General features: G+C 53.1%; 1 protein-coding gene across 5 annotated transcripts in view; it reads right to left on the minus strand.

Moving 5' to 3' along the window:
- The window catches only part of BCL11B (BAF chromatin remodeling complex subunit BCL11B), a 94,869-nt gene that overhangs the window by 67,971 nt on the left and 11,094 nt on the right, over positions 1-15,804 (minus strand). For 3 of the 5 annotated variants that reach the window (XM_029237909.1, XM_029237908.1, XM_029237911.1), the window contains one exon: positions 12,106-12,474. In XM_029237909.1, coding sequence (XP_029093742.1) covers positions 12,106-12,474 — 369 coding nt within the window. The remainder of the gene's footprint in view (positions 1-12,105; positions 12,475-15,804) is intronic. The other 2 variants (XM_029237912.1, XM_029237910.1) reach the window with 1 other exon arrangement.

The following is a 15,804-nucleotide window of genomic DNA, read 5'->3' on the forward strand; positions in this document are numbered from 1 at the left end:
GAAAAGCTGTCATGGTGAAGGTAAACTTTTAATCTTCTATAGGCAAACAGCATACATTTTTATTTCCAGAGCAACAGCTTTGGGGAAATGTTTGAACATTCTCTTAAGAGCTTTGTGGTAAATACATTGGGTGTCCAACCAATGCTTTTCTGGGTCTTTAAGGGCCTGTTGGAGTGCTTTAAACAATTGGAGGCCAATTTTTAGGAAGCAAAAATAAAGAGCGACTCCTAAGACGGTGACCATTTGCATTCAAATTCTCTTTGGGGGGGTTATTGTAAGAGGTCAGGCTGGAAGAAGGACTGACATTAATTCCCTGTAATTCCAGGAGGCTTTGTGCCCCATTCTAGTGGAGGGTTCCATTCCCACACAATTGGGAAAACACTTTTGTTCCCGAGTGCTTTAAAATCCCAGCCCCAGGAATTCCCTCTAGAAAAGCAGACTCCCTCTCCTCTCCCGCAAAAACAAAACAAAACTCCAAAGAAAACCACTCTGGGACAGGGCTTTTGGCCCGGGATGGACATAAAAGGCACAAGGGAACTCTTTGAGGCACCTTCCAACCGGGCCTCACCTGGATCTAGGGACCTGTGGGACTCTGTCGGGCCGGGCCAAGGCGGGTTGATGAGGGCGGCACGACCCTCTAGAGCACTGGCGGCAGGAGGAGAGGGGATCCCCAGGCGCCCCCAAGACCCGGGACCAACGCCAGGGAAGGAATGCCACCCCAGCCTAGGAGGCCCGCCCCTTGCGCGCGGCGGCTGGGAAAGAGGGGTACACTGGCAGGAGTTTTCAGGAGTCCTGAAATGCAATTCCCCACGCACGGAAAGGTCGCCAGCGCGGGCGCACGCCGGGGGCCTGGGGAGGGGGCGGCGGCGGCGGCGGGTGGAAGAAAGGCGGCCCTGCGCGCACAAAGGGGCCCCGGGCCCGCGGCCTCCCCGCCCTTGACCTTGGGTCTCCGCCTCCATCCATCTCCGGGCGCTGCCAGGGAAGAGGGCTGGCCCGGGGCCAGGGGCGAGCTCGCCGGACGGCTTCGGAGCCGGGGACCAGGGGGGAGGATATCGGAAAGAAAGACTCAAGGGCAGCAAAGTGCTCCGAAGAAACCTGCATTCCAACTCCCCCGGCTCCTTCGGGAGCCGAGCCGGGTCTTGGGGCGTCTCCGATTCACTGCACGCCTCCGCCCCCGAGGAAAAGTTGCACGGAGGAGCGAAGGAAGCCCCCTCCCCTTGGCTAACCCTACGACTCGCCCGCCCCCCGCCTTCCACGGACCCGGGCCGAGAGGGGGAGGGGAGCTGTCACGGAAGGAAGAAAGGAGCGCGCCTTCCCGGCCAGGCCAGACGCGGGCTGGGTCAGCTGCGCCTCCGCCCGCCCCTCGCCGCCCAGCTCGGGCAGCTGGCCCATTAAGCCCCCGAATTATGCATGGGCCTGAAGCCCCCTCGGCACTCCCGCCCCTGGAAGACGCAATCTACGTGGGCGGCGGCCGGGGGCCGGGAGGGCAGGAAGGAGTGGCTGATGGTCGCACAGCCGCGCGCCCGGGGCGCAGACCGGAGAGGCCGCTGGAGAGTCGGCGAGCCCGGCTGCCCCGCGGGGGCCAGACGCGCCCATAGGCCCTCGAGCAGAGCCTCTGCACCCCCTGCGGGACCAGGACCGGGCGGGAGAGGGGCACCGACCGCAGGGGAGGCCCCCGGAGCGGTCACGAAGTTGCCAGAGTGTCCGCCCATTTCCCGTACGAGGTCGGGGGGGAGGGGGGAGGGGAGGGTTCCGGCCGCCCCCTCGCCCCTGCCTGAGCTCTGCACCACCCGCCGTGGGGAAGGCCATTGTGTGCCCGGTCTTGGCAGGGAAGGGAGACTAATGGACCCCAACCTTGGAGGCCGCCCCGGGGGGCGGGGCCTAAAGTCCCCCGCCGGTGTGGCAGGAGGCGCTCCGTCCCCGCCCCCTCCCACGGGGGAGGGGATGGTTTGCAGGTGGTGGGCACCGTCGGGGGGAGGGGAGGGGACTAGGTTGGGGGTGGGGGAGTCGCTGGAGCCCCGGAGAGGCGGCCAGAGGAGTCTTACACTTTGTAACCGTCAGGACACATGGGAAATTGCGTTCGTGGTGAGGCAGGTGCCGGCTGGTTTCATGGGAGCGGGAGAAAGGGATTCAGTCTCAGAGTTGGGAGGATTTAGGTGTCCATCTTCCCACCCTCCCCCGTAACGCGCCAACGACCCAGGCCCCAAAGCGCAGGGCAGCCTCGTAACCCCTCGGAGTCGGGCAATCGGTGCTGCTTTCGGTGTCTGGAAGCGCTGTGCTCCGGGCGGGCAGCACGACCCCGACGCCAGAGCGTGGACCTTGTTTGCTGTCTTAGGCCCCATTTGTTTCCTCTCCCCTTCCCTCCGAAGCACAGGACAGGTCAGGAAAATTACATACTTCTTTTTCCCAGCGAATAAAGTCGCCTCGCCTCCTTTGCAGGGAAAGTTTTACAAGCCAATGATGTCAGTGATGCAGGGAGAAGACCACACTGTTTAGATTTCTTAATTGGCTGGCTTTGAACTCGGGGTGGGAGGGGGAAAGAATCCACTCTGGCTCCCTTGGAGAACTTAGTTTTGTGGGGTCTACCAACCTCAAACGTTTTAGCCAGTTGCTGGGGTGGGAGGGGGTCATCAAAGCTCTGTCCTGTTTCTCCTTAAGGGAGAGGAAGAACCCTAGACGACTGTGGTCACACTGAGCCCAGGACAGGCAGTCCCTGGCCCCCAGCCCCAGGGGAGGACCCCTAGAACCCAGCTGGGGGCTATGCTCTCCAGATGCCATGCTCTGGCCCAGAAAAGCCTTTGAAATAAAGCCAGCGTTTCCTCCACTACTTTCAAGGATCCCCTTGGTACCTGATGTCAGGAGAAGAAGCCTGTTTTCTGGACACTGCTGGGTTAGACAGGCATCCTCCCTCGTGCTCCATCACAGCCCAGGCACTGAGGGTTCTTCTTGGGTGGGCGAGGACCCACGCACCTGTTGGCACCTTTGAGCCTGGATTCATCTGCCTACACCTAAGGCTGTGTCCACACTTGGAACATGAAGGCGGTGGAAGCTGCCCAGGGTATTCAGCCAGGGTCAGCAGCCCTGATCAAATACTGCCTCGGCTTAGAGAACCAGCTTGCTGTCTCGGGCTGGGGGATGCACCCTGCCCTTGGTGGTACAGCCAAGTAACTGCCTTCTCCTCTCCACACCAGGAGGGGGGGATTCTGACTTCTCACGTCCAACGAAAGGCCCTTTTGTAGCTGTTTTGCCACCCAAAGGAGCCTGGGGTCCCAGTTTCCATGCTGTCTGAGCAGCGGCAGGCAGCCCTTCTCCCAGACCTGTCTCTCATTCAAGTGGTCCCACCTCTCCCTCCCAGGCCTCCCCTCCCACACCCACCTAGCCTCAGCACAGACTCCTCCTTCCTGAGCGCCCCCCACGCAGGGGAGCCTGCAGAGCAAAACCAGCAGACCAGGAAGACAGCCCTAAGGACACCCACTTAAAAACAAAATAAAACGAAGCCTTGGGCTTCCCTGGTGGCGCAGTGGTTGAGAGTCCGCCTGCCGATGCAGGGGACGCGACTTCGTGCCCCGGCCCGGGAAGATCCCACATGCCACGGAGCAGCTGGGCCCGTGAGCCATGGCCAATGAGCCTGTGCGTCCGGAGCCTGTGCTCCACAGCGGGAGAGGCCACAGCAGTGAGAGGCCTGCATACCGCAAAAAAAAAAAACAAGAAAAAAAAAACGAAGGCTTGCCTTCTCCAAAAAGGCCTCCCTACCCCTGAGTCCAGCTTAGGGCCTCCAAGTCCTGAACCACCCCACCCTGCCATCTGGAGCTCCTCCCTGGGCTCAATTCCAGCAAAGCTGACACTCCTGCCCCTTAGGTCACTGGCTGCCACCTAGCAGTGCCTGGGCCAGGATGGGTCCAGATTCTGTGGGACCTGAGGTTTATACAATGCGGGGCGGTCCTCTTAACAAGAAAACAAATACCAAGCCATATCTACAACACTGGGGACAGTGCCCAGAAGGGGCCTGGGCACTCAAGGTACCCCGAGCCTAAATTCCATCAGTCTCACAGTGGGTGCACCGGATCCTCCCAGAAGAATCTTCACAGCGAGGAGCAGAAGGAGACCCTGTTTATTCTTTAGTGTAACAGTTTTCATTTTCAGCCACCAATTTCTTCAAAGAAAACCTACTTCCAAGCCCAATATGTAACAAATGAGGAAAGTGCCTGAATAAACTTGTTTTATTCAATAAAATTAAACTTTTTGGCTTCTTTAAAAAAAAAAAAAAAAAGGAAGGGAATTTAGGTGGAAAGTTGGAGTCCACCCCCTACCCTGCTGCCAGGCTCCGGCAGCTGTCAGAAACCACTGGGGGCTCCTTCTCATATTTTGGCTAAGGAAGTTCAGGACCAGAGAGGAGTAGGGTCTGCTCAAGGTCACACAGCATGCGGGCCACAGGTTTGGGGCCTGCATCCAATAAGCTCACCTGCCTGTTACTAACCCTACCCTGGGTGGGGGTCAGCTCCTAACAAGACAGTTTCTTTGCACAGACGGCTGTAGGCACACAATCCACAGACATGCCTAAGACAGGGCTGGGGGGTCCACTGTCCTGATTCCTGCACCCCACACTAGACCCCAGGTGCCATCGCGGAGCTTCACCCTTAGGGTGGAAATCAGGAGCAGAAGGGGCCCGTGCCAGCCACAAACGTCCACATGAACCCCGGGCGGCCTGGGCTCCCTGAAGATGACCCGGTGAGGACCCCATGCCACCCTGCGAAGGTCACTGGCTGGAAGTCAGTAGCCTAGTTTCTAGACACAACCGTGCCACTGACTCACAGGTGGCTGTGCAAGGCGCCTAACGTCTCTAGGACCCAGTTTCCTCGTCTACAAAATGAAAGTAATATCTGATTTACCGCCTTGGTGAGGCAGAGACAGTGGATGGGAACGTGGGATGAAATATGACCACCGGCAGCCCATGCCTCACCACAGGAAAGAGCATGACTGCCGGAGTTTACACCATGGGCCCCTGTTCACTGGCTGTGTGACCTTGGGCAAATGACTTAACATCTCTGTGCTTCAGCTTCCTCTTCTGTAAAGTGAGGTTGCTAGGAGGATTAAATCAGTTAATATGTTCAAAACCCTTCAGTGACTGGCATGTTGTAAGTTCTAATAAGGATGTGTTAAATTAAAAATCCAAATATGAAAAACTCAGTCTTTTTGTCTCCTCGGTGAAAAGAGAAATCCAAGGGCACAGTGGGTGACAGCCAGGCTGCCTTATTTATATAACTTACTGACGTAGAGCCCACTCCAAAGAGACTCTACAGCTGCTGGTTATGCATTAGTCAGGCACGAAAATTAGGGGGGGAAAAAGCTGTCAAATGCCTAATAAAAAACTTAAGTCAACTACTAACTATTTACTGTCAAATAAAAATCCTAATAATAATAATAATAATAATAATAATAATAATTGAGGCTGAATGCTGGTTAGGTTCTCCGCTTGGGAGCCCAGTGCCTTTTTCTCTCACTCTCTTGCTTTACTTTCCTTCTCCCTTCCTGCCCTACTGCTGGAAGCAGGGATCCACCTATATAAATCACAGATAATAAGGTCCAAGACCTAAAAAGGGGAGAAAACAATGACCCTCTAGCTGACCGGTATTTCATGTCTTCTTATTTCAATACAACTTCCAACTACGACTCAGTGCTACAGTCATGTTGCGTAGCTGCTGACACTCTTTGCCATGGTTTGGGCAGTTTACCAAGGTACCTGCCATCTCCTGCCTCCCTGGGAGGCCAGCAGGACAGGGACCACTCACCCCCCGTTTACAGGTGAGGAAACCAGGACTCCGTGAGGGGAAATGGCTTGCCTCAAGCCGCAGGGCTGGGCAGCCTGGTGTGGCCAAAGGTCACCTGTCCCTATTCAAGATAAACGGGGTCTGGACTCAGCCCCGCCAGCAACCAGTTACACAAGCTCAGACAAGTCTCGTAATAGGCAAGAATGGGGAATCAGCAAAGAGATCCTTTCAGCTCAGGCCAGGAGGCCAGAACCCCCATGCACCCCACTGGCAGGTCTGTTATTAACAGTTAAGAATCTACAGGGACCTATTATATGCATACATTGTCTAAACCAAACCTTATAACAAGCCTGAATGGTAAGAAAGATTATCTCCATTGTACAGCAAACAGATTTGGAGAAGTGAACATTTGGCTGTAGGTCATACAAGTCACTGGCAAAACCCAAATTCCAGCCCTGGTCCATCTGAATTCACATTTTATTGCTTGCTTTTCTGCCACCTTCACCAGGAAGTATGGGCAACTGTATGAAGATGCCTGGGACTGTGCATCAAGGTTTCTGGGGGCCTGAGGCCTCCTGGCAGTATCTCCAAGTGTCATACCCGGGACAGTCTTCAAAGACCTCCTTGAATTGGGTCTAGAGATAGTGCCTGCCACCAATGGCTCCACCAGCCAGGCAGAATTAGAATACCTCTTCTCCCTCAAGGCCTCCACACCCTGTGCTATCCGAGGAAGCTAGGCAGACCTGAATCTGATTCCACTTTGCTGTGTGACCTCGGGAAAGTCCCTTAACCTCTCTGAGCCCCAGCTCAAAGTGGGATTAGAAATATCTATATTTCAGAGTGGGGTTAATGGTATCTGTTTCAAGACTGACGTCTATTTCAAGGTGAGATAACCCAAGAAAAGCACCTGGCACGGTGTGGGTGACCAAGTTGGCCCCCTCTTCCCCACAGCCCACAGGCCCTGCCCAAGCTCTGAGGTCAGCCCTGCAATGCCCAGCACCCCAGCCGGAGCCCAGGGCCATGTCTAGAACACTCCATGACTCCTTGGTGCAGACAGAACTAGTAATTAGCTGTCACGATTTAATAATAAAAAAGATAATCCATGCCACAGCACACATGGATTTAACTCATCTTAATTTGAAGGGAAAATAACAACTCTAAATATATCAAATGCAAGTTTTTTAAGACAACCTGCAAGTGGGGTTTATCTCCAGTTTCCAGCACAAGCAAGTTATTTAGTTTCTCCCACTGGCCAAGCTAATATTCTTTTTTTCACACTTATTTATTTTTTACAGTCTGAAACAAACATTCTCAGAGCAGCATGTAAATCCTCCAGCTGAGCAGAAGCTCTTTTCTGCAACGCATTTTGTCACTGGGGCCCCAAACCAAAGCTCTGGTCTGTGCCCTGCCTGCTACGTGAACCCCACCCCCTACCCGCAGACACACCCCCGGCCCTTCCCGGGTTCCCAATAAAGACAGAGCGGGTGGAGCCGTCACACCAAGGACCTGCCCGCCACCTCCAGCCCAGGGGGACCTGCCACGTCCTGTCACCCACCGCCTGTCTCCTGCATTTCTCCAGAAATCTGACATTTGGGGTTTTGGAGGAGGAGCAAAAAAAAAAAAAAAACGGCAAAAGGCAAACGTGTTTCTGACAGCTGATAGCTTGCTCCTTCCATGATAGCTTCTTTTGGTTACGGAAGGGGTGATAACATGCAAAAATAAAATACCTGTGATCGGGGGCTATAAAATAGGAATTCTAAGGAGGAATCTGGAGAGAATGGCTGAGAGAGATATCCAAAGTAAGTTTTCAAGATTCTGACTTAGAAAAGCAAGCACCTCATGCCACCAGGCAGGGTCCACGCTCTTTTAAAAGATTTCTAGATGCTTCCACTTCTCAGTGGTCTATCCAAGGCCAGACCCTGTGCTAGGTGGGCGCTTAACACCCTCACCTCATTGAATTCTGAGCATGAAGCCAAAAAAGTAAGTGCAGACAAGGAAACTGAGGCCCAGAAAAGTAAAGTGACTTGCCTGGGTGGGCGCGTAAATCCCACCCTGGCCGACTGGTAGCAGAGCCTGTGCTCCTTCAACACCCCCCCGCCCTGGCCAGCCCCGGACCCTACCCCCAGGGCGACCCGCCCTCAGAGCTGTCACCATATGACAGTAATGTGACTGAAGACAGGGGAAGGAGGGGTGACACACCAGACGGGACAGTCGTCCTGAGGTTGATTCTGATGATGGCATCCTCAGAACCCCACGGAAATTTCTCCCCGATCCCAGGGAGACCTACAGTAGTAACACCAGGAGATGACGGAGCCAGGGAGAGAGCAGAGCATCCGTAAGGGAAGGGGGAGGGTGTTCATATTTGCAGTACGTGCACCGTGCACCAGGCACATGTCATTTAAACGCCATGAGTGTTGTTAGGTAGGTTCCCAGATGAGGAAGCTGCAGCTCAGAAGGTCAACTCACAATGCGAGGGGCCGGCAAGCAGCAGGGTGGGGCGCAGACTTGGGCTCTCCAGTGGAGGCCGCAAACCTGGACACCCCTATACCCCCTTCTCCTCGCCCCTTCCCAGGATGCCCATCCCAGATAACAGCTCAGAGACTCATGCTCTTGGCAAAGCCTGGGGGCCACTCATCTCCCCTCCCAGGCTTTACTATTCCTGCTCCCCTTGATGGATGGGTCCCCCAGCTCCATCAGAACCCTCCACAGAGGCAGGGAGAATGCAGCATGAAGGGATCTTGAGAAACGTAAAGAACTCCTATACAGGCAGACATGTATCCGATGCTTGCCCCTGAGTCAGATCTCCAGCCAAAGCCCTCACCGCTGACCAATGCCAGCCCTCTGTCTGCAGATGCACCTTGGACACAAGCTCCAGGGACCTCCTCCACCCGCAGCTCATGGTCAAGGAGCAGCACCCCGGGCCTCGACCGCACACATCAAGGGCAGGGCCGCTCACACTCCGGCCGTGTCCCCCAAGCAGGACAGAGCAGCGGCCCAGATGGCCATCCTCCCACATGCTCCCACCCCCTGGATGTTCTTTCAGGTGGGGATGTCCGGGGCGGGGGAACGGCAGTAGGTGCTCAGTTGTTGGTTGAATGAATGAATGAATGAATGAATGAATGAATATCCTCCAGGAGACAAGCCTTCAGAAACGTCCTCCTTCTACTCTCCTACTTCTCTATCATTAAAAAAAAATAAAAAAGGAAGAATTAACTATTTCTTTTATACCCGTCTCCGGAATACCATCTCAAAGAAAGGGTCTAACCCTGGTGTAATGATCTACGGAATTCCAACACAGTTCTCACCCTGGGGATGCCCTTAACGGTGGAAGGGATCCCACATATTTACAGGCCAGCCCTGCCCATCCATCTCTGGAGCCCTGCCTCTAGAAGCACCTGGCAGGAGGAGAGTTGGGACCTGCCTGTCTGGACCACACTCAGACTGTGGGCTCCAGGAAAAGCGGGACCCTCACAACCACCTGGGCACCTCGCCTCAGACAGCCAAGCCAGAGGCGGAGTCCCAAGGATCAGCCCTCCCCGCCCTGACCAGCTACCGACCGGGGCCAGCTCTGGGGACAACAGCGGAGCATGGACTGGCCGGAGCATGCCCCTGCCATGGCCGGGAAGCAGGGACAGGAGAGGCCTGGGCGAGGCCAGCGGTGCCAGTGGCTGGGGCAGCAGCTGTGTGGATTTCCGGAAGCCCGGGTGGAGAAGCGCCTGTAATTCTTAGTCCCCCTCTTAAAATATAAAGACTCAATTATCTCTGAGCAGCTTGCTTTACACATGAATTGACACATTTATTTTACAATAAATAGCTGAAAGTTATCTGTGTTTCCTTTACTGTTAATCTACACAGAGAAATAATAAACAGGGCTTGTCTACAAAAATGCAACTACTGCAGTCCTCAGAATTCAATTAAGCTAAAATAATTAATGCTCCCACCATATTAAATGACTATACATTTGAGCCACTGAAGTTTTGTTCTTTAATCTTTCCTTTTTATTAAAAAAAAAAGAAAAGAAAAGTTGGTGCCAAAGTAGGGAGGGGAAAAAGCAAAAAGGGAAACTGGGAAGGAAAGAGCATGATGGGCTGTTAAAATGGAATGGTCGTCTTCAGCTGACACAGCATGGAGACTGTCTTGTGCTTTCGATTAAAATAACATTTTAAATGCTTTGAACAAACATATCTCTTTAGACTTCTAAGGGATTATTTTACATATTTCTTCAAGAATGAAGAAATCCATTCGTCCTGTTGCGAACAGAAAGGGCCAAGAATATCTTTCGTCACACATAGAATAAAAATGCTGTAAGGCCACTGCAGTATTACAACCCAAAAAAGGGGGGGATGGCAGGGGACGGGGGGACAGGGGGGTGAGGACAAAGCTGCCTTGAAGATTAACTTTGCCTTTTATGAAATCATAAACAAACCTACCCATGATGATTGGCAGCCTCTCATTGGAAAATACCTTCAATGCGAAATGAGGATTCGGATGGGTTCTGGAGAAAGCAGGAAGAAAGCCCTTCCACTGAAACATGAATAGGGGACCGTCTCATCGGCAGAAGCCACCCTGAAAGCTCTGTGTGCACTGATGCCAGGTGTTTATACCACTGGTGAGAACTATCCCTCTAGCGTCAGACAAAGAAAAGAAACACAGACAAAAGGGGCCCAACACCTTTGTGGATCACGGCTCCGGCCCTAAGGAAGGATCACTCAGATCTACACGGTGCTCTGAGAAACCAGGGTTTACAGGACTTTGACCTGAACATGTCAGACACTTTTCTCAAGGCCCTTGGCAACTTAAGAGTGTGGGAGACTTCGTGCTAGGACACCCACAAGAAGGCCAGCCGCACAGGCCAGTCTGGTTAGACGGGGTCTCCCCAGGGCCCAGCCGGTGCCTGCAGGAATCTGCACACCACCGCAGTCTCTTGACAGGAGAGAGAGTCCATTAATCCCACTGTACAGATGGGCAAAGGGAGGCCCAAGGTCACAGAGCTGCCAGGTGGTTGCCACAGAGCAGCTGGGCTTGCCGCATCACCCGAACTGCCTGCTGGGTGATGGGGGGTTCCTGGCCATGCCCATCCATCTCACCCGTGGGAGCAGAGTGCCCCACTTCCATCAGGCTCACCCCACAAGGACCACCCAAAGCCTCAGTCCATCCAGTCTGTTTAGGACCAAGACACGGTGGAGATGGATACACAAACTTCCCAGCCAAGCACCTGCTTGTGTGCTGCCACACCAGAAGGGACCCCCAGGAGAAAAGTTCCACTAGCAAAGCATTTGTGGAGCCTCTGCTCCTTTAACCCACACACCAGGCCTGCCAGGATTGTCCCTCCTGGTGACACGTGGAGAAACTGAGGCTGACCCTGAAGGTAGTCCAAAGTCTATCGGCAGGGTCTAAACCCTCACCTGCACGAACTCTGATAGCGCCTTGCTGCAGGACAGACTGCTGTTTCTAGGAAACACAGGCCAGCCAGGGCCCTGAGCTCAGAAGTATGAACCGGAAGCAAACACTCTGGGCTGCACGGAGCACAGGCTCCCTGGAAGAGGCTCTGGTGCGCCGTGACCTTGACCCGGAGAGGACTTGATGCATAAGCCGACCTGCCAGGGGACGCAAGCCTCTACACCTGTTCTTCAGGTGCTAAAAGCCAGCTGTCCAGATGACCGGCCAAGTGGGCATGGCAGAAGGTACGGCCAACCTCCCCCAAGGGGCACATGGTCCAGCAAGTTCTCACAGGCCCCTCCCCAGACCTACGCCTAGGATCAGGCAACATCAGAAGGAGCCTCTTTTGACAGATGGGAAACTGAGGCCAGAGAGCAGAGGAGAAATGAAGGCCCCACCCACATGCAACATCTCATAAAGCCTCACGACCACCCCGACGAGATGGGTCTCATTCGCTCCACTGCACAGATGTGGAAACTGACTTGTCCAAGTTGTGAAGAACGAATTCCACCCAAGACTATCTGGTTCCAAAGCCAGAGACTAAGCCAAGAACGCCTGCAAAGGGAGGGCCAGCTAGCCTTCCGAATGTCCATCCTGTCCTCCTGGCCGCCTACGGATCAGGCCCCACAATGGAGCCTGTTGCCAAAAGCACAGCGACCATCATCAGACCACCGGGCCTCTCCAAGCTCCAGGCCCGTCTCCTCCTGAGGGTCACTGGATGGTGGGCCCTCGGCAAGGGCGAGCCCACCTGTGGCCCCATCCTGGTAGCCCCCGGGCCCTCCCAGCACCAGCACCCTGAGACAGAGGGCGAGCCCCCCCCGCAGTGCGAGGGGCGAGGGCAGGCCTGGGACCCGAGAGGTGGCTTCGGCAGCGGCCAGACGAGTGCAACGTTCCATACCTGCAATGTTCTCCTGCTTGGGGCAGATGCCTTTCGTGGGTGAGAGCAGGTGGTCATCTTCGTCGGGGGTGACCTGGATCCCGATCTCCACCGGCTCGGACACTTTCCTGAGCTCAGAGCGTGAGGAGGGCGGCGGGCTGCCCTTGTCCAGGCCTTTGTCATAGCAGCCACCCAGGCTGCCGCCACACTGCTTCTTCTTGTGCTCTATAAAAACCAGGATGTCCCCCAGGGGGAAGTTCATCTGACACTGTCCACAGGTGAGCAGGTCAGGGTCGGGGCCCCCCACCATCAGCCCCAGGCTGCTGGGCTCCTCTATCTCCAGACCCTCATCTTCCTCCAGGATGGTGGCCTCCACATGCTCAGGCTCTGCTGGAGAGAGAAAGGAGAAGGGAGGGGGGGGGCAGAGAAGACAAGATGGGCTTAGGCAATCACAGGCACCCATCGCTCATTCCAACCCTTCCCCACCAAGAGGCAGGCCCCTCCGCTGCAGGATGCTAGACGTCACCACGTCCTCCCCACAACTCCTGGAGGCAGGGGGTTCACCATCCTGCGTGCAACAGATGGGCAAACTGAGGCTCCCGGAGCAGCGCTGCAGCTCCCAGAGGTTGTTGCTTAAGTGGTACTGATCTTACTGCTTTCTAGTTTATTTCCTGCCAATTCCGCCTCTCCCCCCACCACCAACTCAGCATAGGGACACACACACATGACCACCCGCACATCCACACACATCTTGGTTTCACCAGAGACTGGGCCGTCTAGAGAGGTGTCTCTCAAACTCTGCAACATCTAAGAATCACCTGGGAGCTTTGAAAACCCCCGACACCCAGGCTGCACCCCAGACCAACTACACTGAGAGCCAAACATCAAGCTGTCTTTTCCTTTTTTTTTTTTTTTTTTTTTTGTAAGATTCCCAGGTGATTCCGATGGGCGGCCAAGGCTGAGAACCGGGAGCCAGAGCTGTCTCTCCCCGCTTAGGCTCAAGCTGCCCCCTCCCTTCCCTCCCACCTTTCATTCACGTCCTCCCCATTCATAAGAGTCCTGCTTGCATTCCTCTACCTGAGACCTGGCTGCACACCAGACAAGAAAACAGAAACCCAGACGGGCGTCCCAGGGCCAGTCCTTACGAGAGAAAGGAACCCACGGGCTCAGAAAGCAACAAGTGAGCGTTGGTTCAAAAAGAAATATTGAAAGAAAAAAAGAAAAAATGCAGGGAAGAGACGCTGGGAGTTGGCTGGCTGAAAGCGGGAGCCGGCTTTCCTGCCAAACACTCTGCTCCCGGTCAGCCTTCCATTGCTTTGTAGATTTCCCGACACTCACCAACTCCCCACTGTCCTTTTTTGTTTGTTGGTTTTATTGTCACTCCCAGAAAAAAGAAAAGAAAAAAAAAATAATTCTTCGGACTACAAAAGCATTTCTTGGCAGATGACAAACCACACTTTCAACGGGCTGTACATTTTCATATTTCTTTAGCAGCCGATATATCTCCTTTCATTCTTTTTTGTAGGGGGCGCGGGACCCAAATATTTTGAAGCTAATAAATGCCTCAAAAAGCAGCAACCCCCTCAGGGAAAACTGGGAGACACTGGCAGCCGAAACTGTCATAAATAAGGGAAGCAGACGGTGAGGTTGCATCCTTCCTCGGGGTCTGAGCAAATTCGGGGTGGAATTTTTCGAGAGCAAATGTCAGTCGTCATGTAGATAGCACAAGCGGCAGGGTCTTCAGAGAAGCAAGAGGGCAGCCAGAGGTCTGAAACCCGAGGAGGCAGGTACATTTTCTGTTGTACGGTATTTAGGAAAGGATAATGAAAACCACAGAACAGAGGGAAGAAATGGAATGGGGGAAAACACATTCCGTGGCAGTGAAGTTATTGACGGGTCAGAGCCAAAGAACAGACAATTTAAGGAAAAAATTCTGTGGCATCTTCCATCCTACATATAAATCACTGCTCTGTATTTTCTGAATACAAGCTTCTCCAGGGCCTGTGAGAGTCCATGTGTAAGACCGCATAGACGGCACATGTAACATGTATGAACTAGGCATGCACGGGTCAGTGCACAGGTATTGCTGAGAAGGGAAGTGACAATTTGAGATCCCGCCTGTGCTTATAGAAAAGCAGACAGAACCCTCGATGAATTACACGTAGAAACGCACTGGAAATGTGACCGCACAGAAACACCCCTCAGATGAGGAAATCCGAAATCTCTCGTCTGCATACCTCTAACAAAAAGAACCTATAAGGTATGAGAAACAGTGTGCACAAAGGCAGCCCCAGAAACCACTAATTACACTTTAAAAAGAAATCGGGGTTTATCTTAAAAAGAGTTGGAAGACAATGCTACATGATTCATTTACCAATTTATTTTATGAAAAGACGCTTTGCTATGGTTAAAATGTAATCACAACCCTCACGCCGAACAGTGGTTCTAGGGGGGACTGGGTTCCAGGTTCCTGTGAACGGTTTGCCAGAATGTAAAAGGTAATTATTCAGTGCCTCTTTCCCCTTTAATGATCTAACATTGAGCAATACTGTTTATATTGAAAAGCTCGCACCTTTAATTACCAATTACATATACATAATTTCAGAGCCAAAGGAGAGGGCTGTGAAAACAGTTCTTTAGAAATATAAGGATGTATTGTAGGCCATTTCTAGAAAAGGAACTCTAATAAATGGGGGGAGAATGTCAAAATATTGTTTTGTTAAAAAGAGAGAGAGAGAGAGGCACAAAGGAAATGCGCTAAAATGCAAAAGAAAAAGGACAAAATGAAATTGAGAATTCAAATGAAACAGGGGTGAGTTCTGTGGAGGTACCCGGGCCCTCCAGAGCGGGCCTGGCAGCCGGCTGCCTCCATAAGGGCATTTGATAAAAATAAACAAAGACAACAGCTCATCCATCCAAATCCCAACTTGATCATCCTTTCTGAGGATGGGGAGGTGTTTTCTGCCGTCTAATTTCATCTTTGGTTTCCTTGTTTTGGTTTTGCTTGGTTTTGCTTTTCATTAACTTTTTCAGCCAAGTCCGTCCATCCGTACTCCTGGTGGGAGTTTTGGGAAGAAGCATGAATATCTCCTCTCTGTTGGGAGGTTTTAAGCTACATAATTTCGAATTTCTTTTCTCTTTTAAAAGAAACACAGACAAATTTAAAAATGAGCAAAGGTCACCTGTTCATAAGTATCCCTCCCTCGCCCCTCCATCTTTTGCTAAGGACTCTGTACCAGTACTTTTTCCTTTTTCTCCTTTTTTTTTTGTTTTGCTGTTTTGGGTAACATCTGGTATTCTTTCCTTTATTTGGCGGCCTCTGCCTTTTCACTTTCCTCACGCAGCAAGCCCTTGTGAGTCCCAGTAATTGAGTTTGAAAATAGCCGAAGCCGTTCACTGGGCTGCAGGTCTAATTTCTCCCTCCAGCCAACCAGCCTGAGCAGCCAGGCGCTGCTGGCGTCCCATCCTGCAGACGGCTCTGAACTCGGGTCTCCAGACCCCGGGTCCAGCTCACTGCCTCCTCCAAGGGCGTGCAGGAGAAAAAGAAACACAAAAAAATCCCCTTCCCCCCCTCCCCACTTGCAGTGCTGAAAGTAAAACTCCTTAGGATGACAGGGGTTTTCACCCAACTCCAAGAATGGGGTTCCCTCTGCCCAGCCCCTGGCACGTGGAGCTCTGGGCTTTGACTCTGCAGGAGGCACTTCCCAGGAAGGCAGCGAC

The sequence above is a fragment of the Monodon monoceros genome, unplaced genomic scaffold (genome assembly GCF_005190385.1).
Source record: "Monodon monoceros isolate NGI ecotype Baffin Bay Population unplaced genomic scaffold, NGI_Narwhal_1 Super_Scaffold_21, whole genome shotgun sequence".
NCBI lineage: Eukaryota > Metazoa > Chordata > Mammalia > Artiodactyla > Monodontidae > Monodon > Monodon monoceros.